Source organism: Zosterops lateralis (assembly GCF_965231275.1).
Source record: "Zosterops lateralis genome assembly, chromosome: 19".
Lineage (NCBI taxonomy): Eukaryota > Metazoa > Chordata > Aves > Passeriformes > Zosteropidae > Zosterops > Zosterops lateralis.
Genome location: NC_139779.1, coordinates 10,667,104 through 10,687,948, shown reverse-complemented (window position 1 = coordinate 10,687,948; position 20,845 = coordinate 10,667,104). Strand labels below are relative to the sequence as shown.

Here is a 20,845-nt window from a genome sequence, read left to right as displayed (position 1 = left end):
GCTGCGGAGAGGGGCGGGGAGACACCGGCGGACCGGCCATCAGCAGGGGACACGCGGGGGGACACTCACACCTCGGGTACACACTGCAGGAGGCGGCACGTGGGGTGTCACATCGCGGGGAGGCGGCCGGATAAGGGGAGGCGCACAGCGAGGAAGGTCACAGTCACAAGGGGATGTCATCGGAGTGGGGGGGGGGGGGGGGGGTCGCACCGGGGGGGAAATGAGGTGTCACAGCTGCGGGTCACACTCAGGGGACCTCACACGTGGGGGCATCACACTGGAGGGGAGTCACACTGAGCGAGGCCACAGGAGGAAGTCACATCTGGGGATAACATCGGGAGGGATCACACCTGGGGAGGTCATTCCTGTGGGACATCACATCACGGTGCTCTTAAGGGTCTGGAGGGATGCACAGCAGGGCAGCCCCAAGAGCAGGGTCACCCCTGGGTGTCTCTGAGGCGGTGGCAGTGGTGAGGGGGGTCCAGCAGACAGCAAGGTTTGGGGGCACCAATAAGAGGAGCTAGTTCTGACCCCAGCCTGGGGATAAGCAGGGCATGTTGGGGGATCTACCCCGAGGACCCCAAAACCAGGCTCGCAGGGAGCACAGAAGTGCCAGTAGGGCTCAGAAAGATGCTGCCGGTTTGCCGCTTTTGCGGACATTGGCAGTATCGGGGAGACACCCCTCTCCCTCTCCGCTGCCAGGGATAAAAGGGAGCGGGATCTCACATAGCCGGGGCCTGCAGATTCCTGCAGGTCCTGGGGCACTGGATCCAGCCACGGGGCCACGGGCCACAGTGCCCGCAGTCCGACACGTGTCCAGCATCCCTGGGGTGCCCAGTGCTGGGGTACGCCTGGTGCAAAGGCTGGGGGTCTCCCCTCTGGGTATTACAGCCAAACCCAACGCACCTCACCCTGTGCACGGCCCCACTCACACCTCACGGGCCCGCACACCCCACACACCACCCAACCCACCGCGCACGGCTCCGCTCACCCCGCTCACCTCTCACAGCCCCCTCACTGCGCACTGTCCCACACACCGTGCACGGCTCCCCTCTCCCCGCACGGCTCCAGTCTACCCCACTCACCCCGCACTGTCCCACACAGCCCCGCTTGCCCCACACAAAACCCTGCTAGCCCCGCACTGCCCCGCTCACTCCGCAGAGCCCCGTTTACCCCGTTTATCACGCACTGCCTCGTTTACCCCGCACAGCCCCGTTTGCCCCGTTCCCCCCGCTCTGCCCCTCCATCCCTCCCTCCCCCCAAAGGTGAACCCGCCGGGGGCTCCGAGCGAGGCTCTGGGGCGCGCCGCCCCCTGGCGGCTCCGGACAGAACCTGCGGAGCCGATCTCCGGTACCCCCGGTACATCCGGTATCCCCGGTACTCCCGCTGCCCCCGGGGCGGGGTTCGGGCTCCCTTCCCGCTCCTCCGGGACAGCTCATCCCCCTGGGACAGCATCGTCGGATTACACCAGTGCCGCCCCAATACTCCCATAGTATCCCATGCGTGTTCTTCCCCAAATTACCCGTATCCATCCCTTTGCCGCCTTTGCTTCCTCTGTAAAACATCCCATAACAAACTCTGTGCACTCCTCCACACGCCAAATGCATTTCATTCTTCCAGACAGCTATAGCCTCTCTCTCTCGAATGGTGCTTTGACACCGGGGCCGTGGGCTGAGGCTCTACCCGGGCAAGGTGTCTCTTCCTCTGAGTCCCTCATTTAGGCCCTTACTTACCCTCGAGCTTCTGTGCTCCCCCAGGCTTGTGTGGATTGGACTTGTGTGGGGTGGGTTGGTCCTGGAAGGGACCCAGCCAGGCACTGTTTGGACTCCCTTCCCACCAGTATCTCCCCATCCTCCCTTCCAGATGGGCAGAGGAGCTTTATTGCACATCCCAACAGTGGGATAGTTCCCAGCAACCGGTACTGGCTGAATTCACTCAAATGACAGGAGTACTGTGGACTTCCAAAAAAGACATCACCCCCACTGCTGTCACCCCCATGAGCTCTTCTCACAGCCCAGGCTGCAGGGGCTCATGGAGAGGGTCACACAGCTCCTCACCTGTGCTACAAGCAACAGGGGCTTGCAAATCCAGGGAGCCAGAAGCACAGCTTGCTGGAACGGTGCCTGTGCCTGCAGCACTCTGTGTATGGATGGACTTTCAGGTTTTAGGCAGCCCAAAATGCACCACAGAAACCCGAGGACACATGAGGAATTACAGAGGTGTTTTGGGCAGAGGCTGCAGAGGAGGGCTGGTGCAGCTGCAGTAGATCCAATATCGATCCTGTCATTGTCAAGGACTTGTCTCTGTCAGGAGAGACAGAACTGCAACTGCCAATGGAAGAGTTGAGACACACACAAGGGCTGCAGAATAAATCCTCGACAGAAACACAGAGAAAAGCGAGTGCTGGGCACGGAGTGAGGCTGACAGTGTGAACATTATGGAAATCCAGAGTGCAGCCCTGAGCTGGCAGCTTGGCTGCGGATCAGAAACCACCTCAAGCTGCTCATTCATTCATTTTCAGTCACTGCTATTACTTCAGGGACACTATTCACTTTGGAGGGACAAGACAGAGATCCTGGAACAGCTGCTGAAAGTTATTTGTTGAGGATTAGGCTGGGAAGCTGTTCATGGAGGAACAGACCAGAGTCACAGAGCACGTCAGTGCTGAGGGAGCCAGGGAGACATTTTCCATGCCAAGAACACGGGCCAAGTCCTGTGGCATAGGAGAAACAGGACCTCAGAGGCAAGGAAGGGCTACTCCACACCACTTCCCTGCAAGGGAGACTCACCCCTCATCCCACTCAATGCCCACAGGGAGAAGCCAGGAGCAGCAGTGGGAAGGGTCCATATGACCATAGGCACAAGTGGATCCAGCTGGAGGTTCTCTCTCTCTACTCAAGGGAAGCAGGTATGTCAGTGGTGATTGTTCCAAATGCTTGTCTCCATGCCAACAGCCACTAAAAGTTGCTTTTGGACAGCTAACACAAGCAGCAATCCCATGTGTCCAAGGATGGGAAGATGCTGCCGCATGGTCTTTCCAGGGACAGGACTCCTGTCCCCACTCTGGGGTAAGTTCATATCAGCAAACAGGGAAATGACATTGGGAGGAAGGGGAACTGTGCCATGACTTGGAGAAGCTGAGGCAGGGCAGTCAGAAAGGTATTGGATGGGGATGGAAAAATTGGGAAGACCCAAGCTGCTGTGGCTAAAAAAAGTCAAAATGGGACAGAAGAAGGTTAAACAAAGGAAAAAAAAAAAAAAACAGGTGACCAAGGAGAAGAGGCAATTCAGCCTTTTGAACACACCTGTGATAGAAAAAAAATCAGATATTATAAGGACTCAGTATTTCCAGCAGCAGTAGGAAAAGTGGACATTCCCTTGTCTCATCTCTCATTCCCAATCCCATGTTCAGAGCATTAAGAGCATCATGGTGCTCACAAAAACATCAGCACAGGGAACAAGATCTCCCAGGGAGTGGCAGGGTGAGACAGGAACCCCCTAGAGAAACAATAACCACCTAAAAGGAATCACAGGCTCTCTCCACCTCCTCATGCCTCCAGCAGCAGCCTGACAACACACTCAGGTGCAAGCTGCCACTGCCAATGCCCTGAACAGGAAAATTTCCTGCAGAAAAAAAGAAAACACATGATAGGGATGATCTGTATTCTCTGTCTTTATGTAAGGAACAAGTTGAAAAACATTTCTCAGGTTTTTCACAGATGAGCATCTGTCATCTGTTACACTGCCTGAAGAAATTTGTGCATTAGACCTTGATATTCAGCCTGACCTTTCTGTCTTTCTAACGTGATATTAAATCATGGGAAACCCACCTTCCCCACCTTCCCAAAAGCTGATCCTCTTATTGTCAGATCTGGAAAGCTTGAAACAACCTGAAATCACACACCTCCAAGACAAGTTCCACTTTCACGCATTGTAGAAATCCTGCCAACTGCTCTGAAAGTCAGCTGATTTTAAGCACAAGAACTTGTGAATAAATTATAGAGAAGTCTGATTCCATCAGTCCTTTCTGATATTCTGTGTTACTCTAGAAAATGATTTTGACAGATAAGAGAGAAAGGGAAGCATCTCCAGCCTACATGGCACTAGAGTTCACTTAAAAACCTGCTCAAACCAAAGCGGTGAGGGATATTCAATCAAACCAAAGCAGTCATTTCAGTGCAGGAGCAGGGCACATGGACACTTATTTCCTGACTGATCCAATGAAGTGGGATTATGCTCAGGTCAGTTTTACTCTGCCATGCATTGAAATACTGGCATTAACTGCAGAGAACGTGGGCTGCACCTTGGGAGAACAATAAGCGTTAATAAAACAGCAGCAGGGGGTGAGAGGCAAAGCAGCCCTTTGCTGCTGGGAGCCTCCCTCTGCCACTCTAATCCCGTGGCTAAAATTAAAACATATTGATCCAACAATCAACCTCCAGTAGTGATTTAATAACAACCACTTAAACCCTGGTGGTGCAAATAAAATCCTCCTCCCCTCCCCACACACCAGCCAGGGGCAGGACAAATCTCTGTAGAACTCCTCCTGCCCAGAGCTGGCAGTTCCACACATCCCAAATCCCCGCTCTTGGTGCACATCCCAATATCCTTCCCAAATACCTGTTCTGGTGCACATTCCCACCATCCTTCCCAAATATCCCTCTTGATGCACACCCCAGAGTCCTTCCCAAGCACCCCTCCTGGTGCACATTCCAGTGTCCTCCCCAAAATCCCCTCCTGGTGCACACACCAACAGCCTTCTCCAACATTCTTCCTTGTGCACATCCCAATGTCCTTCTCAAACACCCTCCTGGTACACATCCCTACATCCCAGCATCCTTCACAAAGGAAGGATGGAGCTCCTGGTACACATTCCCAACCCTGGGATAGGGCCAAGCTGAAGCACCATTTGAGATTTGCTGGCAAGTCACCAGTTTGGAGTTATCACAGCCCAAATCTTCCTCCAATGAGACCAGAACCCATTCCTGCAGTCTGACTTTGGTGGGAAGCTGCTCCAATCATATGAATGATTCATCTCTAGGGTTTGAGGTTTTTTTCTATTACATTTACACTGGAATTTCTAATGGATGTATTTGCATCATGCAGGCTCTGTCAACTGCCCACAGCCTTTTCCTCCACCAAGCTATCATTCCTGCCATTCCCTTTTGTTTGCACAGCTCATTTAATTTGACCCTGGAAGGCCCTGAGGATCCTTGGGCTGAGTCCTGCCCCTATGAAGCCCAAAGCACCGGTGAGGCTGCTGGATTCAGCCTCGGACAGATGCCCATTCAGCTGGAAGTTCAGTTGGCTCTCAAAAACCTATCATAGCTCCAGTCTGCTCAAAGGAAGAGGCAGAAAAGCCCCGGAGAAGCCATCTATGCTGCTGCAGCTGGTGTAGCCAGAGCTGGGGGGCTGCCAGCCATGCACAGACCCCCAAGTCTCACTGCAAGACCCACTCTGGGACCCCCAAGAATCTGCAGCAATTCCTGGCCTGTGCCTGTTGCAGGCTCCTCCTGCCCCCCCCTTTCAGTTCAGGGCTCCCATCTTGTTAACTCGTGCCCACCCATCTCAAGCTCTTGTGCATACACAACAGTCCTTCCTCTCACTTGTCCTGTTGTTTCCCTGTATGGGCACCCCTCCAGTGAGAAGTGTAGGTACACTTCCATGCAGTGACCTCCTCATGGCTCCAGGGAGGACACTGCTCTCCCCTCCTGCCTGTCCCCAGGGCCCATCTCCTGTTCCATCTCCTCACAGCTGGTAAATGTACCACCTCACTCCAGCTATAGAATCATGGACTCATGGAACAGTTTGGGTTAGAAGAGATCCTAAAGCTCACTTCATTCCATTCCCCTGCCATGAGAGGGACAAATTCCACTAGACCAGGTTGCTCCAAGTCCTGTCCAACCTGGCCTTGAACATTTGCAGGAATGGAGCAGCCACAGCTGCTGTGGGCAACCTGTGCCAGGGCCTCCCCACCCTCAGAGAGAAGAGTTTCTTCCCAATATCCCACCTAGCCCTGCCATCTGTCAGTGGGAAGCTATTCCCCCTTGTCCTGTCACTCCAGGCCATTGTAAATGGTTTCTCTCCATCTTCCTTGTCAGCTCCATTTGGGAACTGTAAGGCCACAATTATGTCACCCCAAAGCCTTCTCTTTTCCAGGCTGAACAATCCCAATTCTCACAGCCTTTCTTCATAGGAAAGGTGTTCCAACCCTCTAATCAATTTGGTGATCTCCAATTCCAGCTGTGTACACCTCCTCTCCAGGCCAGATTCCTTGGCAGGCTCAGAGCACAAATGCCAGTTGTGACTAAAAGGTCAGGGACATTTTCTTTTGTGTACATGTGTATGGAAATTTGCTAGTTTTATTTATAAAATTGCAAATTCAAAGAGCATTTGCTGAGAGGTCTCTTCAAACCAGCTTTTACCAGCACTACTGGCACTGTCAGGCCAAGGAGGCTGCAAGCATGGGAGTGAAGAACTGCAAAGTCTCTTACTTTTAGTAATTTTAAATTTTAAACTTTTCCTCTCAAGTTTCTCTATCCAGAGTTCTAAGTAGCAAAATAATATAACTATGTAAATCTTAGTGCATCTCACACTGAGGACACTAAACTCTGCCCTAATAACTGGTCAGGAACCCAACCTCATCAGAAAAATCCACTCTAACAGGATCTGCCACTGGCATCATCTCAATTAAAAAGACAAATCTCAATTTTGTTACATTATTGACTAAAAAATTATTCTCATAACCTTTTAACTCCATCCTGAGAAGCATCTCAGAGAGATGCAGCCCTTGCTGATAAGCATCACAAAACACCCAGAAGAGTGTGATAAACACACAAGGCCACAACACGAATAATGATTAAAATAAAGAGATAACAAGTGCTACAAACTCACTGAATGTTTTTCATCCTGGGTCAGTCATTACAGACCATGAAGAACGCAGAGATCAGTTCTGCTGCTCCAGCACCAGATGTGGAGTCACCACATCAGCAGCAGGCACATCACCCAGCTCCAGGCCAAGGACACTGTTCTGCTGCCCAGGCCACACTTCCAGAACATCCTGGTAGCCTCCTCCATCAAAATGAGGGGCAACAGGCAAGGAAGGTGAACAAAAGTCTCCTTAAAATTGAAATTGCCAGATAGATTCAAGCTGCCAGACAGATCTAGGAATTACAGCAAAGGTCAAGCAAAACAAACTCTGAGAGTTGCTAAATTCTTTTTGGAATTTGTTTTCTCATTGAAGACTGGGACAACATCAAAATGGCAAGAAAAGAGTGAGGAAAACAATAGAGCACCAGGGAATAAGGGGATGTTCTAATAACCACACACATGGCTGCAACCCTAAGTCTCATGTTCTCTGTGAAGGAGGAACATGCAGAGCAAAAGAAGGATGGCCAATTCATATTTCATATCCTGCCTCTGAATTCTAAACTCACAGACACATTCAAACCTGCATGGTCTGAGCTTGAGATTTTTCTTCCCATCCTTTGTTTGGAACAGAAAACACATGGAAATGTGACTCATGAACAAACCAGCACAGCACTGTCAGTCTGCAGGGAGCTATGTTCTTCTGAACTTGAGACAGAAATAAAAATAGGGGAAAAAACTGAGAAAAGAACAGAAGAAAATGGGTCAACACAAGCTTCCCCAGGAAGCACCACAGTACTCTGCAATCAGAGATGCAACAACAAACCACCAACAAACATCAACCTCGAATGAACAGCTTGAACAGTTCAAAGTTCAGCTGCTGTGCAAATGTTATCAACTGCTCTCACTGTCTGCAAACCTTCCGCAGCCAAAGCTCTGTGGTGAACTAAGGGGAAGGTGTGTTTTCATTTGTATTCCTGAACAAAGAATCTTCCTGCTCACCACTGCAGAGATAGACCTCATGGGCACACATAAGGAAATGTAGAATGTAACCCTTTTGCCCAGTTCTCCATCTGTCTTCCTTTGCTTTAATTTCATATATTACATGTGGCAGAGAGCTCTCTCTCGAGGAATGAATCAGTCTTAAGGTAGAGGTGGATGGATAAATTTTACTATTGATTGTCCTGTACACAACAGCTAAAAACAATTATCAGTATTTCTCAAGAAGTTATCTACTCATTCCATTAATCTGAAAGAGCATCCATGCCTTGACCTTCAACATCACACTCTTCTCTAAGAAGAAAACTAAATTTACCAGGTCATGTAGATTTTTCTCATTATTTCCTTTTCAATCCCTGAAAAGGTGTTACAGAGTTCACAGGTTCCACATCAGTATTTCAGAAGAAATGTAAAAAATCATCTGTTTTGTCAGACCCTGGTAAGAAAGGGGCTTGAAAAACAGGGCTCCTTGTGGGAATACTTGATAGATACTTGTGGAAATGCAAATCCTGGGTCTGGAGGTGCTACAAGCTGTTACTTCACACCTTTAGAGGGACAACACGTCACAACATGTTGCCCCTCTAAAGGCGTGGGGTAACAACAAGCTCCCTTCCCCATCCAAGGAAAACAACAAAGGAAGGGCTCCTGAAGCTTCCAGGCACCAGCACAAGGACTCCTGCTGAGGGGTGGGGGCTTGTGCTGGAGGGAGGATGCCAAGTGCTTCACACAGCAGAGGTGACGCTCACGGCTCTGGGGGCTGGGGCACAGCCGAGGCAGAAGTGTTGATGAGGTCCTGGGGAAGACTCTCCCGAGCTTCCTGCATCCGGCGCCGCGCCCGCTGGAAAGCCTCTGCAACACAGAGGGGACAGCAGGCCACAATGAATGAGACAGCCCCAGGGAAGGGGAGGGATGTGTCTTTTCAGTGAACATCATCTCCCTGTGAATAGGTTACACCACCAAAGCACCTGGTGCTGCTCCACCTGCTGCTCTCTGATTTCTGTACACAATGGAAGGAATCAGAGACAGAGCCTGTGCCTTAGTGCCACCAGCTCTGCCCAGTGCCAAGCAAGACTGGGCAGCCCAGTCCAGGCTGTGCCCCTACACAGTGGTTATCCCTCCTGCCTGCTTAGAGCTGATGTCTCCTGAAGTTTGCAGCTCAGTGCAGAACATTAAACCTCTGCCATGGACTCTGAGAGCTCACAGAGAGGGGAATTACTCCCACAGTAATGGATCATCCTGATATATCCTGCCCACCTCTGTAAAAAGGGAGGCAAAGCTCACCAAGACAGAATGACACTGAAGGCCCTACCCAAAACATTGTAGACAGAGCTCTGCTGGCTGAAGCCTCCCAGCCGGTCCAGTACACTCTGCATGCGCTGCCTCAGGGCACTGTTCTCCAGAAAGGCTCTGCACAGAAGCACACCAGCAGGTCAGGGCTGCCAAAACCAGCACAGGAGATGGAGTTTACAGAGCTCATATTCCCTTTGTTGCACTCACTTGGACTGCTGCAGGCAATAGAGGCGGAACGTGATGCTCCCTGTAGTCTCTGTCCGGAAACCAAAGCGGCTCAAGCGCTTTCCCTGCAGGGATGGCACAGGTTAGAGTAACCCCACTGTGAAAACAAGCGTGTTCCACCAGAGCACAAACTCCTGAGGGCACAGTCTTCCCTTTCCTGCAAGGTTGGAAGGAAGGGCACATAGTTCCAGGCTGTGTTGAGGGCAGGATCTGAACACTTGCAAGCTGACAGTGCAGTGCTGGGGCAGGGTTTCAACAACTGCATCAGGGCTTGTTCCCACACAAAGCTGCCACTAACATTGTCCTGCTCGTTACAACAGCAGCCACCTCTGCAACTTTCTGAAGAACATTAAGTTTCTACCTGCCTCACACCCATCAGCTTCTTGCTTCAGGAAGCTGTTCCAGGCATAATACAGCCCAAATTCCTCACAGAAACCCAGGAGAAGGCTACAGCTGCTACCAAATGCTGACCTGACAAACACTTTATAGGCAGGGATAAGCCAAGGCTTTGGTCCATGCTCCCCTACTTCTCTAAGCTGCTCACCCCTCAGAAGGCACAGTTCTGCCTCAGTGTTTGGTCATTCCTCTGTTCAGAATCACAAGACTCACAGAGGAGACGTTTCTTTAGTGAGAGGGACAGGACCATCCTTGTTCAAATCTGGTCCAGGCTGACCATGGACATCTGAACCAAGAGTAAAATGCACCATGTCCTGGCAAGAGGCTACTCTGCAGCTGAGCCCACCTTGAAGGTCGATGGTATCCGGATGTAGGTTAAGTCCTCCAGCTCGGGAGATCCCCCAATGAAAAACCTCCTCATTTCAGCAACAGTTCCCAGCTCCACAGGACGCCAGGTAGGGATGGTGAGCATGTGAACACCTGGCCCAGGACAAGAGGACAGCTTAGCCGCTGTGACCTGTGATTTATTCAGTCACAGAGCACAGCAAAGGCCAGTGCATACCTGCTGACCCAACCCAAAGTGTCTAGAAATGGAAACACTGCACAGCATCAGAAATGTTCTAAAAGCATGTTCCCATTGAGTCAGCCCATTCTAGTCACACAGTCACACACACAATGCTGAAAGTACCCTCTGCCCAGTAGCAGCATCTCCTCATAACACACAGGGGTCACTCCCAGATCCCATGTGGGACACAGAGGATTACTGCCATTGTAAAGATGGATGCACAGCACCACCTCAGAGCTTTACTACACCAGATGTTGTGATGGCAGTATCAAAGGATCAAGGACAACAACTCAAGATGTGCCTCACATCCTTCTGTGCTGCACCCCAGAGAGCTGACTGCTCCCTTCAGTGCACCAAACCCCTGGAACTGGCTGAATCACTTGCCAAGAGGACCACTCAACTCATTCTCCCAGACAATTAACACCATGTCCCAAGGATGCTTTACCTGGACTTGCTGGCAGCACCAAGGACCCATATCCTTCCACACGATACCTCTGCCAGAAATCCAGGGACAGGACCTCGAAGTAGAGAACAGGCCACTGAGGGAGGCTGTCTGCAAGATGGGGAGCAGGTCACAGCTTTGGGAAGGAGACTATCACTGAGAAAAAGAATGCTAAAAGCCCAACTCCACTAATAAGAAGCCAAAGAATCAGAGAATTATTTTGCTTGGAAAAGACCTCCAAGATATTCAAGTCCAGCCTGTGACCAACCCCCACTTTGTCATCCAGCCCAGAGCACTGAATGCCACTTCCAGTTGTTCCTTGGACACCTCCAGAGATGGGGACTCCATCACCTCCATGGGCAGTCCCTTTTAGTGCCTGACACCCATTCTGTGAAGAAATCCCTTCTAGTGTCCAGCCTGAACCTCCTCAGGAGCAACTTGAGGTTTCCTCTAGTCCTGCCCTTTGTGCTCTGGGAGTAGAGCCCAACCCTCAGCTGGCTCTACCCTCCTGTCAGGGAATTGTAGAGAGTGAGAAGGTCCTCCCTGAGCCTCCTTTTCTCCAGGCTGAGTTTGCCCAGCTCCCTCAGCCATTCCTTGTGCTCCAGATCCTTCCCCAGTTCTGCTCCCTCTCTGGACACACTCCAGCACCTTCCACCACTGTCCTCTTTCTGTATTTCTTCTACAATGACTAAACTAACAACGATTTGTGGTTGATTAGTTTCCCCTGTAAAAGTTGAACCCTCTGATTTGAGACTGAAAACAGGATTATTGATGATAAAAAATTATGGAAAATTCTTTAAGAGCAACTCCAGACTGGGCTGTCAATTATCTTTGAGCAGACAAGACAATCTTTCATGAATGATCTGAAGCCAAACAGCAGAACCTGTTTATCTCTGACCTTTCCCACTGCTATTGGGGGAATATTAACTTGGATTGTCCTACATCTCTACAAGCATTTATATTTTCCAGAGTGAAGCAAACTCACTGTGTTCCTTCTAGTCTGAAAATTCATTAGTGTTGGTTGAATACCCAGATCCAGAGTGTACATTGGATTCAAGTGGCAAGGCATGCCCCAGTGCTGTCCCTAGCAATTGTATCCACAGAGCAATAGGATTGGTGAGGAAGCAGCAGGAACAGGCAGCAGAGAAGCCTAGCTTAAAATAGAGCTGAAGTTTCAAAGTGACATGAACTATCTAGGGATTATACAGGTCACTGAGCACGTCTACAAATGTAAGACTCAGCACAGAGTTTTAGTTATGTATAAAAAAGCTGCCTGGTTCTCCAGCTGCAGCATCCCAGGGCTCTTTGCAGCACACCAGGCACAGCAACATAGCCCTGCACACCAGGGTTTAAGAGACAACCAAGATCCAAGTAGTTTTCCAACCAGATAAAGCTGCCTACAGCCTGTAAACACAGCAACATTAATGAATCCATAAAAATGCTAATGGATTCCTCAGCAGGGCAAACACAGGATGTGTCCAGGGGCTGTGTGGTGTCAGGGTGAACTTTTGCTGAACCAGAAACATTTCCCTGTTCTTTTCCTCTCCAACAGGACAGACAGGATGATGGCTACAGTGGGACCAAAGGATTTCAGAGTAACAAGGAAACACACCTTCATCTTCTTGGGTGTAAAACATCTCCACAGTGAAGGGGTAGCAGAAATATGCCACATTATCCTAGAAAAAGAACAGGGCAGAGATCAGATTCCTGGGCAAGAGAATACATCAACAGCATTGCAGAGGGCATAGAGAGCTGGGAGAAAGGAACTAATGGTAGAAAGCAGGTGATGCTGCCCAAAAAGATCAATTACATCCCACTAACAAACATGACTGCAGGATGGACCTGCATACACTCCCTAGTGCCATGTCGATGGAATGGGATGTTGAAAATAATGGAAAAGGAGAGTGACACACCTCAAATGAAAACTCAGTCAATTGCATAACTACAGGAGCCTATCCAAGCACAATACCTCAAACAATGGTATTACTGAAATGTTGTATGATAGTTATTTTTGTAATATGAAAACATATAAAATACATTTAAAAGCTAATAAAATTCTAAGTCAATGTAGAGTCTCTGCCCATTTCTGCCCCAGGCAAGCTGGAGCCATGCTTGGTTAACTCAGAGCACTAGAGAGCACAAAAATTAAAGCTCCAAAGGCAATCAGCAAGAATGAATACAAAAGTGAGAGTCCAGAAAATGCTTGGGAGTAGTTTTATTTGGTTTAGTTTTATTTGGAGACAGTGGCCCCTTGAAAAAATGACAAGTATAATTCGAATAAGAAGAATCCTGAATATTCTCTGGTCTTGAAAGGAGCCTTTAACTCAGGACCTTTGCTGAATATATCTGTTTGTTACACATGTTCCACTCCAGAGACTATGTGTTCAAACTGCTCTGCAGGTGTGAAAGTGTCCTTACCCAGCCCACTGTCTTGGTGGCACAGGTCTGCGTCACTCCCGAGAGCTGCTGGAATGGGGGGCTTGACCACTCTGGGGGGGACAGGAGAAGATGAAAGATTGGGGTGAGGCCAAACTCACAAACCAGAGCAGCTCAAAGGAGAATGTCAGTCCCTGATGACTGGGGTAAAAAATAACATCCCCCACCCTGACATTCAGATAATCACAGAATCATTAAGGTTGAAAAACCCCTCCAATATCATCAAATTTAATCTGTGACCGATCCCCACCTTGTGAACCAGCCCAGAGCACTGAGTGCCACATCCAGTCATTCCTTGGACACCTCCAGGGATGGGAGCTCCACCACTGCCCTGGGCAGCTCCTTCCAACACCTGACCACCCTTTCCATAGAGAAATTCTTCCTCATGTCCAACCTGAACCTCCCCTGGTACAACTTGAGGCTGCTTCCTCTTGTCCTGTTACTTGTCTGGGAGCAGAGCTGACCCTCACCTGGGTATATCCTCGTGTCAGGGAGTTGTAGAGAGTGAGAAGATCCTCCCTGAGCCTCCTTTTCTCCAGGCTGAGCCCCCTCCCAGCTCTCTCAGCTGTTCCTCATAGACTTTTCCCTGTCCTATTCCAGGCACTGCTCTTTAGAACACCCTGAACTGTCCCTGAAAAGCACCAACTCATGTCAAGAGAAAAGCAGAGCCATATCTAAATGTACTGAGTAACAGAAGTGGTATCTTGACAGATATATCCAGAGAGTGGAGTCAAAGCCATAGCTTTAGGAGAACTAAACATGTAGCAGGATATGCATGTAAGTGCTCAGAGCCTTATCTATCCATCAGCATTTAATATGTTAATATCAGCACAAAACTTGATAGCAAGCACTAAAATCAGACAAGGTCACTCTGGTGGGGAGCACAGGAAGGCTGTTCTCCGCAAGATAAGGAATGAAGTTTGGACAGACTGCTCACCACCACGTCTACATCCCAGCCTGACCTGAGTTCTGCCATTTTAGCTCTGAAGGCCTCTGACTAGAATCTCCAACATTAATTTTTGCTGACTCCCAGAAGAGCTGGTCTGATGGACCAGCCAAAGCCTGTTTCATCTCTTAAATTGCTGTGATGTGGGTGGGAATGTGAATACTCACGGTTAGGCAGCTCCAGGAAGAAATGAACATAAAGGTTGTCATACTCATAGCCTTGAGCTGAAACTGAGAAGAGAGAATGAACTTGAGATGTTTGATTCCACACAAATTCTTCCATCATTCACTGTAGGTTTTTGGGAGAGCCTCCACTAATAACCTTAAGGAAAATCAGTTACTGCTGGAAGCTGGGATACGTCTTCAAAGCAACAGGAGATGACTAGCAGAGAAGATTTCTTCTCCAGACTTCCCTGTCCCTGTATCACTAACCAGATGAGGGAGTTCACACATTTAATTGGTTTCTTTGGGAAGTTAATAGAGATTATAGCAGTCTGCTCTCCTTTTTTCAGATCTAGGTCTTCTTAGAACAGCTACAGCATTCGTAACCTCCAACGTGTAAATGCCTCTTAAGAGATTAGTCTGCAGGAAACAGGGAGGAGAAGGAGGAAGTAAAGGATTCTAGGGCCTCTTGAATCCAGGGATTCAAGAATCCTTGGATCATACCCTCAGCCATCCCAGCACCCCCACATTTGCCCCTATTACTGTTTAGAATAAGGACTCACCTATTTCTCCATTCACGAAAAGTCTCAGAGTACCAGGAAGAGGCTGGAAAAATTAGCAGATAAACAAGATAAAGAGCTCAACAGCTACTAACGCAACGTCAACAATTCCTTCCCAACAGCATCTCACACAGGTTTTTCATAGGTTTTTGGACATGAATAATTTACGATTCTGGCCAGTGAGGAGGCATGATTTGTCCTATCACTTCTAGAAGTGAACAGTCTCTCTAGAAAGAGGCTCTAAAGAGACCAAATCCCCTAAAGCTCAGCCTGCAGGAATTTACTGTCCTGTAAATATCTCTTACAGGTGTCAAGATCGATATTAAACACAGTGAGAAGTCACTTGCACAAATCACAGTCCTGCTTCTGTCATGTTCCTGCATTTTGCCAAGATAAGGGAGCAGGGGGAAGCACTGAGACACTCTATCAAAGTATTGGAAAGCACAACTTTCACTGTTTTGTACTGCATTTCACTGATTTGTATTCACTGTATTGGCACACAGTATTTGAGAAAAAAAAAAAAAAGATTGCAGTGCAGATAATTCAGTGAGAATGGAAACTGCAGGAGTCTGAGTGTGAGAGGGGCTGTTTATTTGCACAAAGTGGCACATAGAGCTGTTTGACACTGAAGAAGTTAACAGCAATCACTGTCCCTGAAGACACAAACCTTACTTCCTTCTCAAAGTACTAAAATCACAGGCCTTGAGACACTGCATGCAGCCTCACAGAGACTGTAGTGTTCAGCAGGCCCTGAACAGGCAGAATGGATCTCTGCAGACCCCAGATCCACTGCAAACTGCCCCTTCTGACCCTATTTTCTGCTCAACACCACAAGGTAAAAGCTGCCAACTCCCCTCCAGAGCAAAACAGTCTTTGGAGACTTTGCTGCAAGTGGAATCTGTGTGAGCCAGGTCACCAGATCCCAGAGACAACAGAGCTCCAGTCCCTGCCAGTGCCTCTGGAACTCACCATTTCAAAGTCTGTGCCCACGAGCCCACTGAGGTAATCCTTGTGCCGCCCGTACAGCTGGGAACACACAAAACAACAACAACAACAAAAAAGTGGCATTTTGATTATATCTGCTGTTATGTACTGCCAAACTTCAACTATATATAACTTAAACTCAAATCATTACTGGGTTTAGCACACATGGGGTTGTTACAGCAAATGTGGAGAATGTAAGTATCTAACAGAACAAAGATGCATAACTGCTAACATTGCATAGAACTTCAGCTTTGGTTCTCCAAGGCAAGTTTTAAGGGAAAAGAAGCTCTGAAGAATCAGGTCTTACATGATTTCTGAAAAACGCAGGTAGAAATTATTCCAAGGGAATGGCCAGGCAGAGATCAGCACAGTGAAATCATTATTTCCTTGGTGACCACAAAATCAGTAAGGAAATACACAAATAAAAATCTAAACCAACTAAACTTTCATAAACTGTCAAGAGAGAAGAAGGAAATTCAGAAAAATCGAGATGGGAAATGGAATCCCAAGATCCTGGGACATCACAGGTAACAAGAGATCATTTAATAAATATACAGGCAGCAGGAGGGAAGATTAAGGAAAGGGTTTTCCCAGTGCTCAAAAGGGAAGGAAAAACACTGCCAGGTGACACTAGGAAGGCATGCAATTGAGTGGTTTCTTGCATCAGCTCACACTCCCTAAAGCACTGCAGCCAGAGTTAGGACAACTACAGACAGGGTCTCTTTAAGGAATAAGGGATGAAGCAGGGAGTATTTGCTGTAGTTCTCAGATCCCTGAGCATGACGAGGCTCAGGGCAGTGACATTTAGTCACTTCAGGTGTGCAGAGCACCCGCAGTTACATCTCCATGACGATCTGAGCTCCCTCTGTTACTCAGAACTAGTGAATATGCTCTGTGGGCAATACTCACATCTCTGAACACACGCTGCTCACGCTCCTCCTCTTCTGGCTGCACCTGGGCAGATGCATTCTCAATAGTGTACTCCCACACCTCTCGCTTCTCTCCGTCCAGCTCGATCCTGCAGAGTTCCAAAACACATGGGAAAAACTCCCCCATCATGCAGAGAATAGGCACGGGTACCAATGGGGCCCTCCTGACACAGCAGGGTCCCCTCTACTCAGCTTGAGCAGTGAGACAAGGCTGTGAGCACTCACAGCCCTCTCCTCACTCCCAAGTGCCTGCCAGCATCATTCCCTCAAAACGGAGGACTTGCTTGTGTCCAACATATGGATGATGTAATTTTACAAGGGATGTAGAACAAGGGAAATGGCTTCAAACTGATAGAGGGCAGGGTTAGATGGATATTAGGAAGAAATTCTTCCTTCTAAGGGTGGTGAGGCCCTGGCACAGGTTGCCCAGAGCAGCTGTGGCTGCTCCATCCCTGGAAGTGACCAAGGCCAGGTTGGACAGGGCTTGGAGCAGCCTGGTCTAGTGGAATTTGTCCCTGCCCATGGCAGGGGGTGGAATGAGATGGGCTTTAAGGTCCCTTCCAACCCAAACCATTCCCTGATTCCATGATAACCTGCATCCCTAGAAAGTTGCACTAAAGCCCCACACAGCACACACTCAGTGACACTGAGCTTAAGCACAGTAAGCACAACAATATTTTCTTAAAAATCTCTGAAATAAATGAAATACTTCTTAATTTAAGAGCTGATCCCCTGCCCAAAGGGTGACCAGGAAACAGCCATTTCAGCCCCCAGTCCCAGGAGAGGTCCCAGCCCTGTCCCACTCACCGGTAGGGTCCTTTGTTGCCAGTGAAGTCAGGCTTCACTGTGATCACCCCATTGCCATCCACCTTGATTGTACAAAGCACATTTTCATACTCCCTGTTACCAAGCCTGAAGGAGGACACCAGGAAAACACAGTTTAAACAAAGAACATGGACACTCTCATGCTCTGGAACAGCAGAGCCAGTAAAGGAACTTGGGGGTACAGAAGGGAACACATACACGCTTTCCTACACTGGTTTAAAGCCTTTTGGAGGTATACATTCAGCTACCTCCCAACTGAAGAAAGAGGCAGAAAGAAATTCCAGCCCATGCTACTGAGCTCTTGGAATTCTCCCCCTTTAACTAATGAAAGAAATAGGAGTTTTGAGTAAGGAGGGAAGAAGGATTTTCTTTTGGTAAATTACAATCACTTCAGGATTTTACTTACTTCCCATAAGGTCCCAAGTCCCCCATGATGTACATGGTCTGAACAGGTGTGTTAATTACATGATTGTTCTTTATAAATTCTTCTGAAGGTTCCCAGGTGATGATTTTTGACTTCAGAGAACTTGCTTCTCTGTCAACAACAGAACAGCACCAGTCACAGCTCACCTCAGCAGCACCAAACCCACCACAATGAGGAGTCACATTGCTGGATTATGTGTGACACAGAGAAGCCACCAGCTCCCACAGACCAGGCTGATCCACAGCTGGGGCACCAGCACCACAAAACCTGCATGAACAAGCTCCAAGCCTGCGTTTGAACTCACACAGGCCTACGGTCCTGTCTTCTCCTCCTCACATTGGCCATCCTCTCCACCAGATACGATGGCACTTCATGATCCGAGTCAGTTACCTTCTGGCAGAGCTGGAAGGACAGACAGGAACTACCTTAACAGGGCATCCTTCCCAAACACAGCTCTCCTCTTGGAGGAGGGAACAGGCACGCACACAACCACATGTAAGGACAAATTGCTAAATGACTGCAGAATTCCTTCACTGCTCTGGTGGCAAAATACAGCTCACTCCACCCAGCAAGCCTCCTACAGAGCCAAGTCCCTCTGGCTGTCCCGACCATTGCTCTGAACCAGGGACATCCCACCCCAAGTCTGGGGCACCAGGGGAAACTGCTTTGCAGCAATGTGTTCTCCTGCACTCAGGGTATCTGCCTGGCTGAGAACCAAGAAATGTTCCCTCTGCAGCAGGACTGGAAGTTTTGACAGGCACAGAGTAACTAAGAGCTGGTACCTCCTCTAGGTTGGTGAACTGGTCGTGGTCAGTGTAGGTGAAGATGCGGCAGTTCTTCCGACCTCCAGCCTTCTCCAGTTTCTGGATCTCCTCACGGTACTGCCAGTCCAGGGGAGTCTGGCAGGCTGACTCTTTTACGTACAGATCCACCTCAAACTGACAGCACCACAGGTAAAGCACAACAGCTGCCTTTCACCAGCTTTGGCAAAGCCACAAGTATTTTTCAGCTTTTTTCCAAAGCCACCTCAGAGATAAGACCCTTTGGGAATCCCAGCAAATAACCCAAGCTCCAGAGCAGCTCCAACACTGCTCAGGCATGTGGCAGCCAGCATCCACCGATGCCCACCTGGAAAGCCTTGGGCACAGTAGCTCACCCTGAAACAAGGAATCCCACAGTGAGGTCTAGAAAAGGGGGTGCCAGGAAGCTCTCCCAAGCCTGTCCAGTTTTGAACAGGACAGGAGACACATGGAGCTCCTGGGGCAGGTTCAGCATCGGGTGACAAAATTCATCACGGAGCACTTTTCTTACGATAAAAAAGCTGAGGGAGCTGGGGCTGTTCAGCCTCAAGAGACATTGAGAGGGTACCTCATCCCTGTCTGTCAGTAAGGAGGGGTCAGAGCACGGACCAGGCTCCGCTCCGTGGGGACCAGCAACGGGACAAGCGGAACGGGCAGGAATTGATGCCCAGAAAGTCCCACCTGAACACGAGGAAGAACTTCATCCCTGTGCGGTAACCAAGCACTGAACAGGCTGCCCAGAGAGGGCGTGGAGTCTCCCTCACTAGAGCTATTCCAAAGCCAGCTGGACACAAACCTGAGCAGTGTGCTCTGGGGTCCCTGCCTGAGCAGGGCAGTCGGACTGGATGACTCCAGCGATCCCCTCCGATCTCACCCATTCCGCGAAGTCCCTCCCCCGTGCACCCACCTGGCTGAAGAGCTTCTCCTGCCACCCCACCTCGACCACCTCCTCCTCATCCTCCGGGACTCTCTGGGCTCCTGCGCGAGAGCCCGCCGTGACCCGCAGCGGCACCGCTTCCCCGCCGGCGGCGCGCTCGGCCCGGCCCGGGCGCTCGGCGAGCGGCGGCGGTGGCGGCGGCGCCCGCGGCAGGAGAGGCCCGGCCGGCGAGACCCGCTGGATACGGACCCTGCGGGGAAGGAGCGGAGCGTCAGGGCTGTGCGGGCCGGCGGAGCGGGGCCGGGGCCGGGCAGGCGCTCACCGCAGGCGCAGGTTGCGGATGGGGTCCCGGGAGCGGTACACGGCGGGGTCCCGCGAGCGGCACACGGCGTTACCCCCACCCCGCGCCGCGCCCGCCATGGCCGCGCTCCGGGAAACCGGCGGACACGGCCCGGCAGCGCCCCCGCGCGGCAGGAGCCTCCCAAGCAGCCGCGCCCGCCCCGCGCACGGAGCCCGCCGAGCTCCGCGGGAGAGGCGGCCCCATACGCAGGGCCTGGGAGCGAGGGCCCGCACACCGCTCCGTGCGAGTGAGGGCCCCTCACACCCCTCCGTGTGCCGGAGGAACCCACACACACCTCCATATGAGGGAGGGTCCCACACACCCTTCCGTGTTATGGTTTCCATGGCCCCTGGGAGGATTCCCCTCAGCCTCGGCGTGAGGGAGGGTCCCACACACCCCTGGGTGTGAGGGAAGGCCCCACACATCTCTCCGTGTGAAGGTTCCCGTGGCCCCTGGGAGGATTCCCCACAGCCTCTGTGTAAGGGAGGGTCCCACACACCCCTCCGTGTGAGGGAGAACCCCAACACATCGCTCCGTGTGAGGGTTCCCATGGCCCCGGGGTGGGTTCTCCACAGGCTTTGTGTGAGGGAGGACCCCACACCCCCCTCCGTGTGAGGGAGGACCCCACACATCCCTCCGTGTGAGGGTCCCCATGGCCCCGGGGTGGATTCCCCCAGCCTCTGTGTGAGGGTCCTCACAGCCCCCCAGGGGGTCCCAGGGCCTCCAGGGAAGGGTCTCCCTCATCCCTCCGTGTGAAGGAGGACCCTACACACCCCTCT

The 20,845-nt window shown here is 50.4% G+C and overlaps 1 protein-coding gene and 1 long non-coding RNA gene across 3 annotated transcripts; one reads left to right on the top strand and one right to left on the bottom strand.

Moving 5' to 3' along the window:
• Positions 1 to 31: 31 nt before the first annotated feature.
• Positions 32 to 12,447, top strand: LOC310917312. Its single transcript, XR_014591429.1, has 3 exons — positions 32 to 76; positions 2,815 to 2,908; positions 12,337 to 12,447. It is a non-coding gene; the product is annotated as an uncharacterized lncRNA (long non-coding RNA).
• Positions 8,033 to 19,870, bottom strand: MKS1 (MKS transition zone complex subunit 1). Of its 2 annotated transcripts, XM_083875437.1 has the most exons (16): positions 19,757 to 19,870; positions 18,832 to 19,206; positions 18,354 to 18,451; positions 18,032 to 18,160; positions 17,608 to 17,712; positions 16,781 to 16,889; positions 15,857 to 15,913; positions 14,891 to 14,933; positions 14,334 to 14,396; positions 13,203 to 13,273; positions 12,397 to 12,460; positions 10,788 to 10,895; positions 10,124 to 10,257; positions 9,364 to 9,446; positions 9,176 to 9,273; positions 8,033 to 8,715 (listed from the first exon to the last, which is right to left on the bottom strand). In XM_083875437.1, the coding sequence occupies exons 3-16, from the start codon at positions 18,392 to 18,394 to the stop codon at positions 8,609 to 8,611; spliced, it is 1,212 nt and encodes a 403-aa protein (XP_083731563.1). In that variant the 5' UTR covers positions 18,395 to 18,451; positions 18,832 to 19,206; positions 19,757 to 19,870; the 3' UTR covers positions 8,033 to 8,608. The 2 variants fall into 2 exon arrangements, with proteins under 2 accessions (XP_083731563.1, XP_083731562.1); XM_083875436.1 differs by lacking the exon at positions 19,757 to 19,870 and having other exon boundaries at positions 18,832 to 19,729.
• Between the last annotated feature and the right edge of the window lie 975 nt (positions 19,871 to 20,845).

What these genes read in the sequence shown, in the direction of transcription:
- MKS1 (XM_083875437.1), bottom strand. Translation starts at nt 18,394, where the DNA reads ATGGCCAATGTGAGGAGGAGAAGACAGGACCGTAGGCCTGT. An exon ending in TTTCGTGAATGGAGAAATAG is followed by an intron (nt 14,397 to 14,890) that starts GTGAGTCCTTAT and finishes CTCTCTTCTCAG; the next exon opens with TTTCAGCTCAAGGCTATGAG. An exon ending in CTCTGTCTACAATGTTTTGG is followed by an intron (nt 8,716 to 9,175) that starts GTAGGGCCTTCA and finishes TCTGTGTTGCAG; the next exon opens with AGGCTTTCCAGCGGGCGCGG.